At 41.9% G+C, this 16,538-nt stretch overlaps 1 protein-coding gene across 4 annotated transcripts in view; it reads right to left on the bottom strand.

Annotated features, from left to right (window-relative positions):
- Positions 1-16,538, bottom strand: part of UBTD2 (ubiquitin domain containing 2) — a 52,162-nt gene that overhangs the window by 9,263 nt on the left and 26,361 nt on the right. For 3 of the 4 annotated variants that reach the window (XM_027643448.1, XM_027643450.1, XM_027643449.1), the window contains exon 2: positions 14,916-15,152. In XM_027643448.1, the coding sequence (XP_027499249.1) occupies positions 14,916-15,152 (237 nt within the window). Of the gene's footprint in view, positions 1-14,915; positions 15,153-15,540; positions 15,625-16,538 lie in introns of those variants that run through there. The other variant, XM_027643451.1, reaches the window with a different exon arrangement.

Raw genomic sequence — 16,538 nt, 5'->3', positions numbered from 1 at the left:
AGCACCCAGGAAATTAAACATCCCAACTAGAAAAGCCTCTGTAATTTTGCTGTTAAAACTGAAAATCATGTTTCTGATCTTTCTTTCAAGATACATCAGCTTGGACCACACCAGTTATTTAGCAGGAAGTAGCACTAAAAGAATGTCAAGCTTTTATGAGAAAATAAAGAAGTGAAAAACCCCATTTTTCTAGGTTTTCCTGTTACTTAGGCAACCAGGGTCCTCACCGGGCAGTTCCAGCGCAGGAAGGATGCAGCCTCCCTTGAACCAGAGAAGGAGAGAGCAATGCAGAGGTGTCACAGTTCAACCCTGTGCCCTCCCTGCCACCGGCGGGCACGGTGCTCAGAGCTGTGGAGGACTCCATCCCTCAGCCCCACTTAGACTGCTTTCCTTTCCTTCCCCAGACCCTGCAGACAGATGCTGCATCAGGCAACCAGAGTTCAGATGCCAAAGCAGCAGGGAGGATGGGTGGCAGGCAGCAGATCTAGGTGAGGATTCTGCACTGGACATGAAAGATCAAGATGCTATACAAGATCTTACAATATTGAGGCATAATCTAAGCTTATCAATACTTGATATACTTGAGTAATCTTTGTGTATTTAAATGTTCCTCTAGATGTGAACATGACTTTAAACTTGCATACCAAACAACACTGTTGCAACAGAAAGAACTGCCTTTGAGAAAAGCCAGTGACAGAACCAACCAATAAACCAATCCAACCACTCAAATCCTAATTGGTTCCAACTTTCTACCATTCAGAATTAAGGTGCCATCAGACATGATCTAGAGAGTGCTTTGAGGGTCTCATTGGTTGATTCATTACTCTGAAAATTTCCCAGCTAAAGACTTAAAGTGTCAAACAGGCTCTAGATATCAGGAAATAACAGATATGAGGAAAAGGTTCTTCTCCTAGAGGGTGGTTGGGTACTGAACAGGCTCCCCAGGGCAGTGATCACGGCCCCAAGGCTGACAGAGCTCAAGGAGCATTTGGACAACGCTCTCAGGGACAGGGTAGGATTGTTGGGGTGTCCTGTGCAGGGCCAGGAGTTGGACTCTGATGATCCCTATGCATCCCTTCCACTCAGGATATTCTTTGATTCTATGATTCTAGAGTCATTCGGTATTGATGCTGCTACACAGTTAGGGAATTTAACTTTATAAGTTCAATTCAAGTCAGACAGAAAAGAAGATACAATGCTAAGCCACAGCAGATGGGATTATTTTAATATTTCAAAAGTAATACCTCACTTTGAGAGTGAGGAATTCTAGAAGGAGTTGCAAGGCAGAGCTTCTTGTTGGTTGTTATCCAGGTAGGAGACAGCTTGAGAATTTCAGGGGGAAAAAATAAGCAGATGTGATGATCAAGCAGAAGGAATTGGAACATTTTGAAATTATTGCCTTGCAGGCCACAAAAACTTTTTTTTACTCAGATTATTAGGATGGAGATATTTCACAGGATTGGTAAGGGAAAACACTAAAAAAGGACTAGGAAATACTGCTTCCACCGCTAAGCAGTTCAGAGTTTGGACTTAAGTGTCTTTCTGCACATAGAAGGACAAGCAATTTAAGAGACCTAAATGATATGAAGATAAACTTCTGCAGGAGTTATTAAGTCAGGCATATATGACCACACTTGTCTGAAAACATAAAAAGTTTTAACGGCATTTTGGCATTTCCTTAAAGCTGCACACCATTCTCTTCAGAAAAAGCAGCTTTCTGTTCATGAGGTGCCTTCTATTTCTTTAAGCTTTAGAGCAGTTTTGAGGAGGATTGTTCAGAAACACACAAAACTTAAAAACTGAGCAGATTTTCATCTCTTCTTCCCTTCCCCCAGACAGACTTGCTGCAGGAAGAGAAATTATGACAACACAAAACAAAATCTAGCATTGCAATGAGATTAAGCTAATTTAAGGAGCCTGAGTGTCTGTATATAACACATTTGCCCAAGGAACAGCTGGTTCATTTGTTTTTCTTACTGAAAAACTCCATTCCAAACCCAAGCTGAGCCTGGATTGCTGAATAAATTGGCAGTAGTAGAGCTTTCACCTGTAGACTATTGATTTGAACCTAATATAGATCAGTATTGCCTGAAATCCATGATGAAAACAAGGGGGTTTCTTCTGGGTCTTACAGTACAGCTGTTCCTAGAGAGCAATGGCTGAGCCAGAAAAGCTGAAGTATCTCTTCATCTTTATTAGTCGCTGATTCCTGGTCACAGCAGGGAAACATGAGATCTTATAAGAAAAAGATAAAACGTGTACTGACGTCAACAGCACGCGAGAGCGGTGAAGGGTGACTTTGAGCAGAACATGAACAGGGTTGAGACAAACAAGTGCAAACATGCCGTGGTTTGCTCCAGCTCACCTACAGCCATCACAAAGTGGGAGGAGTTAAGAGAAAAAAGCTTTTTCTGACTTAATAACGACCCAAATGGCTCAAAGCTGCAGTTACCAACTGTGGCTTTCCTGTTCTCCAGAGGGCACCGCATGGGAATACTCATGCAAGCCTGTGCCTTGCACCACATACAGAGGACAATAAAGCAGCTGTAATAATTAATCGTGTGGATGAAGCACTTGATAATAAACCACACATATAAGCCCCCTCCCATGTTTCTTCCATGCTAAATTTCCATGGATTATGCACATTTAAACTACCATAAAGCTACCAGACAAAGGTACAAGCCTGTCTCCTAAGCCCCAGCATAACTGCTTACACAACACAACTCTGCTCTCATCTTCACCCTCCCTTTATAATAAAGAACTTATTCCATCTTCCTAAAGAATGAGGTTTGGAGATAATGAGTATTAAGCATTTAATACTTCTCATTTCAAACGCACTGAAAAACAGCTCTTCCATTATGGGAACATTATCGGTCTGGCTCAATTCCACAATGGAGAACAACTCCCAGAGCCAGCAGGAGATCCCAGTGCTTCAGGGGCTGCTTCGTGAGGAGGGACCAGCTCACTCCTGCTTGTGGCAACTGGCACAAGATAGATGGGAATTGTGCTTAGTGCATTACAACAACGGAAAGAAAATAAAGAGACTGCTACTGCCTTTGTAATCCTCTCATCCTGTTCTCTGCCAGGAGAACTACCTCATAGCTGGTTCCATCGGCTATTGCACTGCTCGTGCTCACCTCCATGCTTGGATGTTCTTTAGAAAACTCACTTGGGATCTAAGAGCCCTGATAAAATAATGCACATTCAGCTGCCTGAAAAGAATCTGCAAGGGAATAACCTGAGATGCACTTACAGCAGAGGGTTGTACTACACAGACTCCTGAGGTCCCTTCCAACCTCTACCATCCTACCCAGATGATGGGTATCACAGAATCACAGAATAGCTGGGGTTGGAAAGGACCTCTGGAGATCATCCAGTCCAACCCGCCTGCCAAGGCAGGGTCACCTAGAGCAGTTTACACAGGAACACATCCAGGTGGGTTTGGAATGTCATCCAGTCATGGCATCCCTTACAGTAAGTTTCCCCATCCCTTTCCTCACAGGCTTTTGTCACAATACTAAATCTAGAACAGATGGATCCATTGGTGAGTCCTTCTTTATCCAAATGAGGTTTGATAAAGTCAATTATGTATTAATGCCTGGTAGTTTTCATGTTAGCAATACCATATGTACTGCCACTTCTGTATCCCTCTAAAACTTGGATCTAATATTGCATGAAGGTAACAGCTTCCAAGAAATATTACATCAAGGTTCAAGGATGACAACTCATTTTACTAATGAAGTATTCATCTACTATGCAGCTTTGCATGTCATTAAAATAGATGCCTGTCTAGACAGGCTTCTTAGATAAAAATTTTTTAAAAAAATCTGGTTGCTGAAAAAGCCTCTGTGTATGCCCTTCTCATTTATATGCTGTTCTCCATTATCTATCTTCTTAAAGAGGGTGGGGGGATTTGAAGGAAAAAGAAAAAGCAGAGTATCATAATCACCTGAGCCTGCATCGTATCGCAGTGATTAAAGTCACCAGGTTACCTGTTCAGTGTGAGGCTGCACAGAAGCTGAACTCAGATTTAAAGAAGTTGTTAATGCCTTTGTTACCATTGAATTTTTAAGTAGTCTGTTGTTCCCATAAACCTAGAGTGAACACCTAGCACTCAGCATCCCAAACATATGACTAAGATGGTTAAAATGAAAAACCAAATGGGAAGTTAACAAAAGTGGTTTATACAACTGAGAGATATTCCTTTTTCTTGCCAACCACAGGCTTGTGCAGTTTTTGCTCTCTTTGCAGGTCTACAAAGTGCCACATCCAGTTGTTCCTTGAACACCTCCAGGGATGGTGACTCCACCACCTCACCAGGCAGCCCCTTCCAATGCCTGACAACTCCTTCTGTGAAAAATTCCTCCTGATGTCCAATCTGAACCTCCTCTGGCACACCTTGAGGCTGTTTCCTCTTGTGTTGTCGCTGGTTGCCTGCAAAAAGATCCCTGACCTGGCTACAATCTCTTTCCAGGTAGCTGTGTAGAGAGAAGGCACAGTCTGACCATGCTAAGACCATCCTATGCAGGGATGTTCAATTAGGAACTCGTGACCACAGCAACTCGAGCTGCTCCACCTCCCTTGCATGACCGTGGGCAGTGTGCTCAACCTTCAAACAATCCCCTGCTTAGCACAGTGCTCACTCTGGGCAGCAAAATGGTATTTGAGACAGTTTAATCTGAGCTCAAAGTGGCTATGAATGGAAATTTGGTGTGAGATAACACTACAGCTCCAGCTAGCAGAGCAGCAGAGACAACCCTTAGATTGAGCATGAAAGCAAATGTTGGCTTTTATGGATAGTAGAGAGGCCTCACATCAGTTTGAAATGAGAACAAGATGTGGAAAACTACTGTCTAAGACTAAACAATTTTCCCCACAACCTACCTATATGCAACAAGGGATAGAAAAGCACAGAATGACCTAGACAAAGGTTTGCCCTGTACTGTTTTGTTCTTTCTGCTCCCAAACTTGCCTGTATCCCTGTGCTGCCATTCAAAGACCTGCTAATGAGCGTGGAAGTCATTCATTTGCATGCTCAGTCTCCAAGGATAACCAGCAAAAATGTTAAAGGCTCCAGGGAGGTCAAGCAAACTGACACAATCCCACATTAGTACCCACATTCTAAAATAAAACTACAACACAAGGCTGTTTAAAGCTGTGGGGGTGGAGGGGATTAAAGGAGGCTACAGGGAAGATTTGAAGCAACAGAAGGCTGCAGCAGTGCTTTATGCCATTCAATGTGCTGCTCACCTACAAGGTGCTGTTCCTTCAGAGTGACCTTATTTATAATAAAAAAAAGAAGAAAAGTATTGATTAAGCATAAAGGTAGAAGACTGCATGTTAGTCAGTGCTGTATCATGCCCTGAATGTGCACAGAGCAGAGGCTTTGGGGATCTGCACAGATGGTGAGAGCCTGAAAAGGTTAAAAATTCAAGGCCTTGCCGCAGCTATGACCTTCTATAAAAATCTTACTTGATCACCCGGGAACTATTATAGGCACCGCCAAGATTTCATTATTTCTGTATAATGACTGGTAGTCAAAACACGTATGGAAACACACAGTTCATTTTGTTGCAAGTTTTCTTTGCAGTAACACTACAAACCAAACACTGCTTACTCTGGACTGAGCTCAGACATGTATCAGCAAAAAAGCAAAGCCCACTGGGCTTCTCAGCGATGTCTGTCAGCAAAAAGCAACTACCAGCTCCAGGTCCAAACTAACTCAGGAAAAAACAAAACTTCTTAGAAATCAGTATTTTTCCAGAGGTTAATCTGCCTGTAACGCTTTTCCTGAAGCCCAGTAATGACTTGAAGTTACCATTTCAAGGTATTTATAGAAGGAGGCTGTGGGAGATATAAAAGTACTAAAATACCTCCAGTGAGTACTGCCCATGCTGTCTGTGACACACCCCAGGTAGGATTTTCCTTTACCTGCCCCTAAAAGGTTGCCAGGCTAAAGGGAGAAGCCTTCTGTGACTCAGACCCTTCTGACCATAATAACCATTTTGCCTTGGTTTTGGAGAAAAGTTTCTATCTTCCTATTATTAAAATACCTGAAGGTAAAACAGTAAAAGATGACAAGTGTCACAGCTACTGTCAACTGGAGATCATGGAGGAGGAGGAGCAGGATGGGCAAGGAGCAAGTGAGACACCCAAGGTGAGACACTCTGGAGGACACCAATTCCTTCGGGAATATCAAGTTTAGCACAAAACATGGTCAATTACAGAAGCAAGGAAACCCCCCCCCTGCAGATCACCTTTTCACACAGAAGGCAGCACCGAGGGGGCTCTCATGGGCTTACACTGGAATTTTCAGTGAGGAATAAATATTGAACACTTCACCTTTCTTTTTCTCATTTTACTAGCAGACAGCAAGGCAGATAAGGCAGATATCCAGTTCCTCTGCTGTAAGCAGCTAATGATGGAGTAAATGTCCACTCCTGGGAAAATATCTAATAAACTAGACATCATGTCCTGACCACTATCAGATACCAGAGGACTATTATTCACTTAAACCAGACATACTCCTGTCTAGAACATCTGCAACACACAAATCAACAAGCAGCTTCTTATATGAAGAATTTGAGATGTTCTTTTTTCATGAGTCCGGGTTTATTTTGAGCCATTATGTACAGGAAGTTTTGGTTTGTTGCTTTGTTTTTGTTGTGCCTTTTTTTTTTTTTTCCTAAGGGAGTTACCTGCAATTTCCTGGTCACACAGTAATGGTTAAAAAAAAAGCAGTTCTGAAAACAGTGTTGCACAGTTGTCCTCCTCACATCAGAAAAGGCAAACTGAAACCAAAGACAGGAAATAGACGGGCAAGTGCCACAGGGTAAGAGACTTGAGAAGAGCCCAAGCAATTATGTTGACAAAGCTTCTCAAAATACCTTTCAAAAACCAAGAGCAGAAGTTAAAGATATTTAAGGAAAACAACTGTAGGATGTAGCCATAAGTGGGTTTTTATTTGAAGGGTTGATAGTTCCTAACCTGCACTTAGATATATAAATATTTCATCCAGCCACAATTGCTTTACATCCTGATGCTTTGATTCGACACTCCATTTGAAGAAAACATGGAAATTCAGCATCCCTCAGATAGGATGTCGTGCATCTATTTTAAAAATATTAATCACAGCAGAAATGACGGAAAGCATCATCTTAATTGTAGCTCTGGACTGAAGAGGTTGAGAAAATAGACTGGTTTCAAGGTTAGAAGGAATCCAGTGAAGCCCAGCAGGGTAGCGCGTCCTTCACCAGAACCAACACGACATTTCCCAATAGCGTTTCCTAAGAGCAATAAGTCATTTTTCCAGGTGTGGCGGCTCAATGACGGACACAGAAAATGCTGAGAATCACCAAGGCAGGAGACAGCAGCAGAGGAGGAGCTGCCACCCTGCTGAGTGTCTCCAAGCAGCCATCGGGAAGCGGGATGGAGCAGGTTTAATTCGCTGTCCAAGCAGGGAGCACACAGCCTGGAGGCCACTGGTTGAAGATCCCTAATTTAGATGAAATCTTCTAACGAAAAAGCAATTACTGTGCCTGAGCAGAAGTGAAACAGCCAGAGCATTTCAGAGATTTCTCAGCAGCAGGAGGTACTTTCTGAGGACAGAGAGGGCAGCAGGAGTGTGCGCAAAGCTCCTCCACGAAATGGATTTTGAAGATGAGTTGGTCTCCCCCACTGTTTGGCAGGAGCCCAGAGCAGAAGCCCATCCAGCAGTTGGATGGCAGCATTGCTTTTCACCCTTGTCACAGCCTCATGCTGTGTCTGTGCTTCAGAGTAACAAGATGATGAGACTGAAAACACCAGAGTGGCCAAACCACCACACGCCACCAAAACCGGGACTGCAGCTCTCACCTGGGCAGGTAACCCTTTTCCAGAGTATCCATTGGTGCTGTGCACTCACGGTGGCAGGAAAATCTTAAAACAGGCTGGGTGCAGTCTTCTGAAAGCTTGACTCAATGTATTCACACTAATCACTTCAGTAAAGCTAAACCTACGGAGGGAACTTGACGTCAACAACTCTTAAAAATAGACACTGATGTGTAGAAGAAAAAACAAAATACAAGCCCTCTCCTAATGCACACACATCTTCAGTGCCAGCAGCAGCCAGTCTGCTTCCCTGCAACACACCAGCAATTTTGGGGTTTAATCCCTTACTTTTGTTATTTTTTTTTTTAAACTGAAGTAAAAACAAAACAGAAAAATCTTCCCTCAAACTCATAACTGCTTTCTCCTGAGCAGTTTAGTTAAAAAAAAAAATCCCCAAACCAACTCAGAAAGCAACAAACTAGTAGGCTTAACTGTAAATTTTATGATATTCACTAGAGAAAGATTTTAGTTCCCTTAACTTTTAGAGCCTGCATTCTCATATCAGTACTACTGCTGATCATATTGACAGACACGCTTTGATAGTCAGACCTCCCAAAGCTTTCATAACTCTGCTGAAATCTAAAATTAGACAGCCACAGTCACCAAAATAGCATTCACTACCCTTTTAAAGAGACATTTAGAGAAACCTGACCGAGTATTCTATATCCTCACAGAAAAACACATTGTCCAACGTTGCACATGTGTGTAGATAATGTAATCCATAAAAAATACAATTTTCAATGACAATTAAAAAGTCTCTTCAGACAAATAAGCTACTGAGAAAGCTACTGAGAAAGCAATTCCTACAGCCTTAAACCCCAGCAAAGGCTAAGCAATGAATTCAGTAGTTTGCAGGCACAAGAGAGAGAAAAACCACAAAGACCTTGTGGCTTAAGGGGCAGCAGTTCACAGGGGATTCAATTTAAATGCTAAAGATCCCACAGCAAAATTCACTGTTCAGATTCTCTCAATCACAGGTTCATCAATACAACAGGTAAGTCCAATATTGCCATCACACAAAAAGCACTGCAAAAATTACAGAGTTCCAGTTCTGAAGCTAATTATTTTACAGGAGACATACATGAAATCTACTGTATCATTTTGTTGTAGATATTTCTGAATTACTGTACAATTTTAAATACTAATGGCTGGCTTGCTGGGATGTGAGTGCACACTGCCAGCTCTTGCTGAGTTTTTCATCAACATAAAATAACATGAATGGAGTCAATAAATGGAGTTTTTCATCAACATAAAATAAAAACGGAGTTTTCAACATAGCAGAGGGTAACTTTATTTATTGACTAATACTGAAAAGTGCTCAAAACACCCAGAATCCAAACCAGATCAGTCAGGAGCAGGTGAATCCTACACCGAGATGCAGCTGAGCCCTAAGGAATGGCAGGTCCATGATGTAACATGGCCTTTTAAACAACAACAGGCTCAGAAAGCCCAGCACACACAAAGGGGAGTGGTGCAGGGAGAGATGCAGGACTGCAGGCACAGCCATTAAAAGCTGCTCTTTAGTGCAGGGAAACATTAGGCCCAAAGGCAGCAAATAGCACAGAATGATGCATAGTTACAGCTCAGGAAGAATTTCTTCATGGAAAGGGTGGTGAGGCATTGGAAAGGGCAGCCCAGGGAGGTGGTGGAGTCACCATGCTTGGAGGTGTTCAGGGAATGACTGGATGTGGCACTCATGCTCTGGTCCAATCGACAAGGTGGTGCTCGGGCACAGGTTGGACTTGATGATCTCAGAGGTCTTTTCCAACCGAAATGATTCTGGGATTCTGTTTGATTCAATAGGGAGAAAAGAGTTTTGCTGCAATTAGGAATTTGTGTCTGGACTGGGGAGGCAAAGCATGCCATGTTTTCCCCACACTGCTGCTGTTGCTCTGAGGTTTTTTTTTTTGTCTGGGAGGTTTTTTTATGCTTATCTATTTAATATTGCACCCAAAGGGGAAGAAAATGCTCTAGTCACAGCAAGAGCATTTCAGTAATTTCCCTTACTTTTCCCCAGCATTTAAGTTAAATACTCACATCCCCACTTTTCATGATCTCAAGTGTTGCACACAGTAATGTGACAGTTGTGCCTGCACACAAAGAACCAGCCCTGCAAGGTTGCTCACTGTAAAAGCCTGCTGGGAGCCACAGGAGCTATGTTCCTTTTATCATTCAAACAGCATTAAAGGAGCTAAAACTAATATCCTGGTAACTCTGCTGCAGCAGATTAAGTGTCCATCCTGAACTTTAAAAACTGCATCCCAGACAGATTGCAATTAATATTAACTACACTCAGGACAAGTCCAGCTCAACACTAACATTTGGTGCAGATCATAATAAAATACTACACACTCCAACATTTCCTGTTTGATAGCTGAGAAGTATGTAGAACTGTTCTTCATTAAATTTAAATGGACTCATTAATAAAATATGGAAAATGTGCTACTTTAAGACATCAGGAAAAAAAAAGTATAAATTGGCGATAACGTTATTTCTATTTTTAAATCCATCCCACAGAGTCACCCAAGATAGATGAGAAGTGCTAAGCCCATCCCACAAGCTTATTTATTTATTTAATACTTCTTACATGCTATTTTTAACCTCTGAAGACAGCAAAAGGCATCCATTAGAAAAATTACACTGGTTAGAGCCTTCCTTACACAGATTAGACAAGTGAGATATCTGACTGAACACAGTCTCAGAAGAGATGTGGTTTCCCCCTCCCTTTCCTATAGGATGCTGGAATAAAAAAGCAATTTTATTTTTGCAGCATCAGCTAAGCCCAAATCTCTATCTGCAAAATCTGTATCTGTCAGTCCTTACTCACTCCTCAGCCCCCTCCTCTCACTCCTCCACTTCCCTCAAGGTTTAATTTTGTAAGTAATACATGGCTTGAACGCACACACACAACAATGTTACCCTGCAGGGACAGTAAAATGTAGATGTAGGGTTTAGTTTGGGTTTTTTAAGCCTCTGTTGTACACACAGAAAATAAATGAGAAGAAACGCCACAGTCTCATGGTATTGCATCATTTTGCAGACAAGCTCATCCTTTGGGAGAAGAACAAATTAGTTAAAAATCTTTCATTTTTTTTTTCAATAGAGTTAAAGGAATTTACTTTAGTTGATGCTGGTTTTCCTTAGGAATCAAGATTCTTTGGAGAGCTTAGAAATCAAAGGAAAGATGTCCTTTGATTCCAATCTCCAATACAAGTTTTCACATACAAAAATGCCAGAGCAAAATTACCAGATTATTTATTTAGGGATAAAAAAATCTTGACTTGATTTCTATACATCATCTTCCTAAAATGGTTGCTTTCTTTGAGGAAATACAGTGTTTTCCTTCACAACTGGAGCATCACATTTTCCCTTTGCCTTGTATTTGAAGGAACAAAGTTGAACTCCAAGGAGACACTCTGGCATTCCTGAGCAGTTTCTACCATGGTTTCTAGTGGACCAGAAGACAAAATTGCACATTGCCATTTAAGTGTTATTTCAGGAGGCATTTTGATTTTCACAGAATCATTTAGGCTGGAAAAAACCTCCAAGATCATCAAGTCCAACCTGTGACCAATTCCCACCTCGTCAACCAGCCCAGAGCACTGAGTGCCATGTCCAGTCATTCCTCGAACACGTCCAGGGATGGGGACTCCACCACTGCTCTGGGCAGCCCCTTCCAATGCCTTACAACCCTTTCCATGAAGAAATTCTTCCTCATGTCCAACCTGAACCTCCCCTGGCACAGCTTGAGGCTGTAACTTTCATCCTAACTTTGGTACAGAAGATAGACCCTGACTTGGATGTGTATTTCCTGCCTGGTCAGGTAAAGAGTTACAGAAAACAAAAAGGGTATAAAAGATGAATTTCAAAAGTGACAGTGGTCCCCTGCCATGCTCTGGGTCCCCACACAGCCCAGGGCAGGGTGGAAGGACAGACCACCCCATGCTGGGCACTGCTCAGCAGTTCCATGGATAAATCCATGGGGGTAGGTCAGATAGGCACAGACAGGATCCTGATGCAGACACTGAAGCTGGATTTCTTCACAGCTATTTTCCCTTCTTTGCAAACTTTGCACAAAATGAGCTTTTTGTAAACAAAACCACAGAGGTTGTTGGTGTCACTCAGAACAAGGACAGTTTACTTGTTCTACCTGTCTCAAGAAAAGCTCAGTTTGCTGAGAAAAGACATTACTGAGCCCATAAATGGAAGGCTTTTATCCATAATCTATTCAGACATGGCACTAACAATGCTTGATGGCTAAGAAATACTTGAATTTCTAAAAGAAGTAGCTTTCTCTGTAGTGGAAAGGTCACATTGCATGGAGAACTATGCGAAGAGTTGATGCTCAAGACAAGTGTCACAAGCAGACAGTTGAATAAACAGCACTTAATGCAACTTTGTGGGTACAAAAATCACTAGTAAACTCAAGATCCTGGATAAAAATTCAAATATTCTCTGTGTTTGGAATTCAGCCTCAAGCCAGGCCTGGATTGGGCAACAGAGTCTCTGACACAACTTTGATTCCTGACTTATTCCTAAAATGCTCTGAATATTCTGCACACAGCCCTTAGAAAGCAGATTACAGTCTGCCAGCAGTAGGCAGGACCCCAAGCAAACTGCTGAAAAGCCAAATTTAAGAGTTCATATACTTCCTCCCCATTAAGTATTACATACAATAACATTAAAAGGGTAATTTCCAGGGAAGAGCATCCATCATACATTCTCAAGCTTCTCAAAGAGAAGAAATGCCCATCCATGGAAGCGTTCAAGGCTCGGCTGGATGGAGCTTTGAGCAACCTGGTCCAGTGCAAGATGTCCCTGTCCATGGCAGGAGTGTAGGACTAGATGATCTTCAAGGTCCCTCCCAACTCAAACCAAACAAAACAATGCAGCGACTCCCTTAGGTCTGCAAATCTGCATTGTCTGAGATATTAATTATTTCCATCTATCTGAATAGTGACTTATTATCAGTAACTTCAGTTATCCCTTTTATCAGCCCCCTCTCATCTATACAATTCCCTCCAGCTCACAAGCTGCCTGAACATCCAGCTGCTCCTGGGACATTTCCAGCAATGTAGGTGTTTCAAAAGGACAAAAATCCAGCAGCGTTATCAAATTAGGAGGAGAATATTCTGATATTTTCTAGACACAGAATAAATATAATATGCTATTAAAATACATTATTTATACAGAAAATGAAGAAGCCTCATAGGCAATTTAGGATTTCCAGATTCTGATCCGTTTTATGAACTTGTGCAAGGAAAGAAACCCTTATGGAAAACACAGGAACAAAGTTGTCGTCTTCTAGTACCAGTTCTACACGAGACAACTTGACTCCTTTCACCCTCTTTTGAAAACCACATTGGCCTATTGCAGACAAATTATTTTTCTCTCTTCAATAGCTTGAGCCTGGGACATGTACAGACCTCCTCCGTCAGGCCTGTCAGGGAGGAGACCTGAGATCTCCTCGGCATCGGTAAGTTCTGGAAATAATTGACAAATTCCTTTTTAAAACCGACTTCTACAGAAACCATTTCCATATGTGTAACTCCCCCTGACAAAAACTCCTTCAGTATCAGTTAAACACAAAACACAAACCTCCTTGAAAACAAGCAATGATCTGCAGGACCACAGTAGACCGCCCAGGAATTATGGAAAATGCAGGTTATGTTGCAGCACTGGAAGTTTCCACCTCTCAGTGACGTTTCAGAGATCCTGACTGTTCAACAGGACTAGGGAGAACAACACATTGCTACCAGTAATGTGCCACAACTACCAGTAATGTTTCACACTTTAATATGGGAAAAGACAGAGGGATCCCCAAAAACAACCCTTCCAAACTAAATACATCATCAACTGTGACTTTTAAGGAAACTGAGGTCCTAAACACCATCAATAAAAGAAAATAAAAAGTAGTAGTAGTCAGTCTCATATAGACTAGTTACCTCAGAAAGCAAACCCCTGGATCTTCCAAATCATCCCTTTTTCCAGGAGACCCCAGTCAGCACATAAATAATGTCTTTTATACATGTCAGGAACAAGTTCATTATTTGGTGCAAGGCTCTTCATGTCCCTCCTGGAAAAGGGGACATGAAGCAGAACCTAACCAGGACTTATGCTGCTCCTATTTAGTGTGTTCTGTTATGGGGTGGTGGATGATTAATTTTTTTGTGTGGATTGCTTCTGGTGGGGGTTTATGTTTTGGGGTTTTTTTGTTTCATTTTTGGGGTTTTTTTTTGGTTGGTTGGTTGGTGGTTTCTTGGGGGTGATTCCTTCTGTGGGGTCCTGGTGTATGTGTGGATTTTTTGTTTGTTTTTAATTTCATCCTGATTGTTTTACGTTACCAAAGCTAAAAATCCATTCAATTATTATTATTTTTTAAATAGAAAACTTGAACTGTATTTCTGTTAGGAATAAAGGGAATTATGATTCGTTTCAGGTAGCTGGAATGAGGCAGAATATAGCTTGAAAAAAACCCCCACTAGAATTCCTAACAACAGAGGAAAGGGGGAAAGCACCCAAAACAAGTGCTTACAGTTTATCTCACACAAGGTCTAACAGCAGATTGCCAAGTTTTTGGGAAAACTTTTCATACTCTTCAGAATAGAAACTTTAAAAACCTCCAGTAGTTCAAATACCAAAGAAACCCATAAAATCAGGAGTGGAAAAAAAAAAACCCAACTATTTCCTTACGAAGGGAAGCTGAAAAAAAAGGTAAGAAAATTGTGCCTTCGAGCATCCAGGTGTTTCAAAAGATTAGAGAAAGTCCCAAGTGCTGCCTGTAAAGATCAGACACAAACTGCATTATCGCATGCACCAGATCATACACTCAAATCTAAATAAATACAGAAAGGCAGATTTTCTTGGTCCTTTTACACACTAATATGATTTTGCCTTGAAACTCCAAATAGGAAGACATACATACTAAAATATTGGTATTTTAAGCTATTGCGTCCACGTCTCAACTGATTGTCAGGTTAAAAATATATTTGTCTTAACCTACTGTTACCGTTCTCAGAGGCCACATCCACGTCAGCCAAACCTACCATGTGGTAGTGTTATGTTTGCACCATCAATGATTGCTTGTGCCAGTTCGTGATCATTGCTCTCGAAGGCGTGTGCAGCAGCCTTGAGGGCATCCCAAATCTCCTTGCGGCCTTCGAAAGCTGGTGCTGTGTCCCAAAACTCATCCCTCTTACTGCGCAACTGTCCGTCTGTCATGGGGTAATCGCTTTTCCATTTCGGCTTCTCTTTCTTCAAGGGCTGATTACGACCGAGAGCAACTGCGGGGGAGAAAGAGGAAGGGAAATTAATAAAAATAACAGCACAAAATTACTGAAGTGCCCTTTGGTTGTTCTGTTTAGGATCTACAGAGCTAAAGTTTACTTCCTGGCAATCCGAACTCTTTTTGTCCACCTCCACCGGGGCATCACCTCCCTTTCCCTAAACTCAAAGTTGGTTTGACCTCTTGGAAGAATGGAGGAGCTACACCCTGCTTGCTGATTTCATCTGGAAATCCAGGAATCCATCAAGCTTTAAAAAGTGGTTACCTCATTCACAATAAACACAAAAGCATTTGATGTTTCATTTTACCTACAGCTATTTTTATGTAATAGCCAGTTAAGAAAATCACATAGGTATAAAGTTGGTAGATTAAGACCCTCTGCTCACTTTAAATTCCAGCACTGCCAAGTCTGTTCCAAACCATTCTCTTTCATTTGTGTGAGTGAGTAAAGGATTATTTCAACTTCTGTTGAAAGGAAAAGGAAATAGAAAAGAGCAAACTTCAGTGCACACTGGGAATAATTTCTCCCTGCAAGAGTTAAAACTCCATTTCCTTTTCCATTTCCTTCCTCCATTTCCAAGCCCCCTTTTGAGGACAGTATGGGGAGGAGAGCAGCGACAAACCACAAACACAGTTCTCACCACGGCTCAATACCACAAAGCCTTGAATACGCAGTTTAAACGTCTCCAGAGGAAATGAATTGTCCTTCAACAGTTAAAACTAAATTTGGGGGTGTTTGCAGCTGAAAACAAGCAGCCCCCTCCATGGCACAGGGCACAGAAACTGGGTGATGGTTACTAAATGCTCCTGAAACACAGGAAAGCTGCATGGGGCTGAAGTCAATTAGGTATCCCTGCAAGAGGATACTGGAGAATCAACGTGATGCTCTCCATGAAGAACCACTGCTGTCCCGAGAGAGCAGAGGAACCCCAGCTGCCACCAGGCGAGGGAAGGATGAAGAGATTCTGCCTGTCATCCCACATCCACATTACCAAGGCCAAATTATCTCTTACAGGAACAAGGCACCACAGCTGCCATGATATCAAAGCCTGCAGAGCAAAGCTGCTGCTGATCAGGTGCTCCTGGATAGTCTGCATGGATGGGAGAGCACCAGGACAAACAAGGGTTTAAATTTAGTATTCTGTATCCCATGCACATCCTTAGAGATAATAAGAAATATTTCCTGTCTCCAGATCCTCTTATTTTTCTGGGAGAAAGCTGACAATAGCTGACAAAAACCCTTATATCTGTCCTCAATCTTACTCTATCTGGTTTTCAATGGAAGAATAGTGTAATGTCCAAATATTTTTCATAGTCCTTAATCGAGATGCAGGCTCTATCTCTACAGTTAACTACAAACCATATTTATGGCCAAGAGTGTGTG

The sequence above is a fragment of the Corapipo altera genome, unplaced genomic scaffold (assembly GCF_003945725.1).
Source record: "Corapipo altera isolate COAL_440 unplaced genomic scaffold, ASM394572v1 75, whole genome shotgun sequence".
Taxonomy (NCBI): Eukaryota; Metazoa; Chordata; class Aves; order Passeriformes; family Pipridae; genus Corapipo; species Corapipo altera.
The sequence above is the reverse complement of the archived record's forward strand: the minus strand, read 5'-3'. Positions and strand labels throughout refer to the sequence as shown.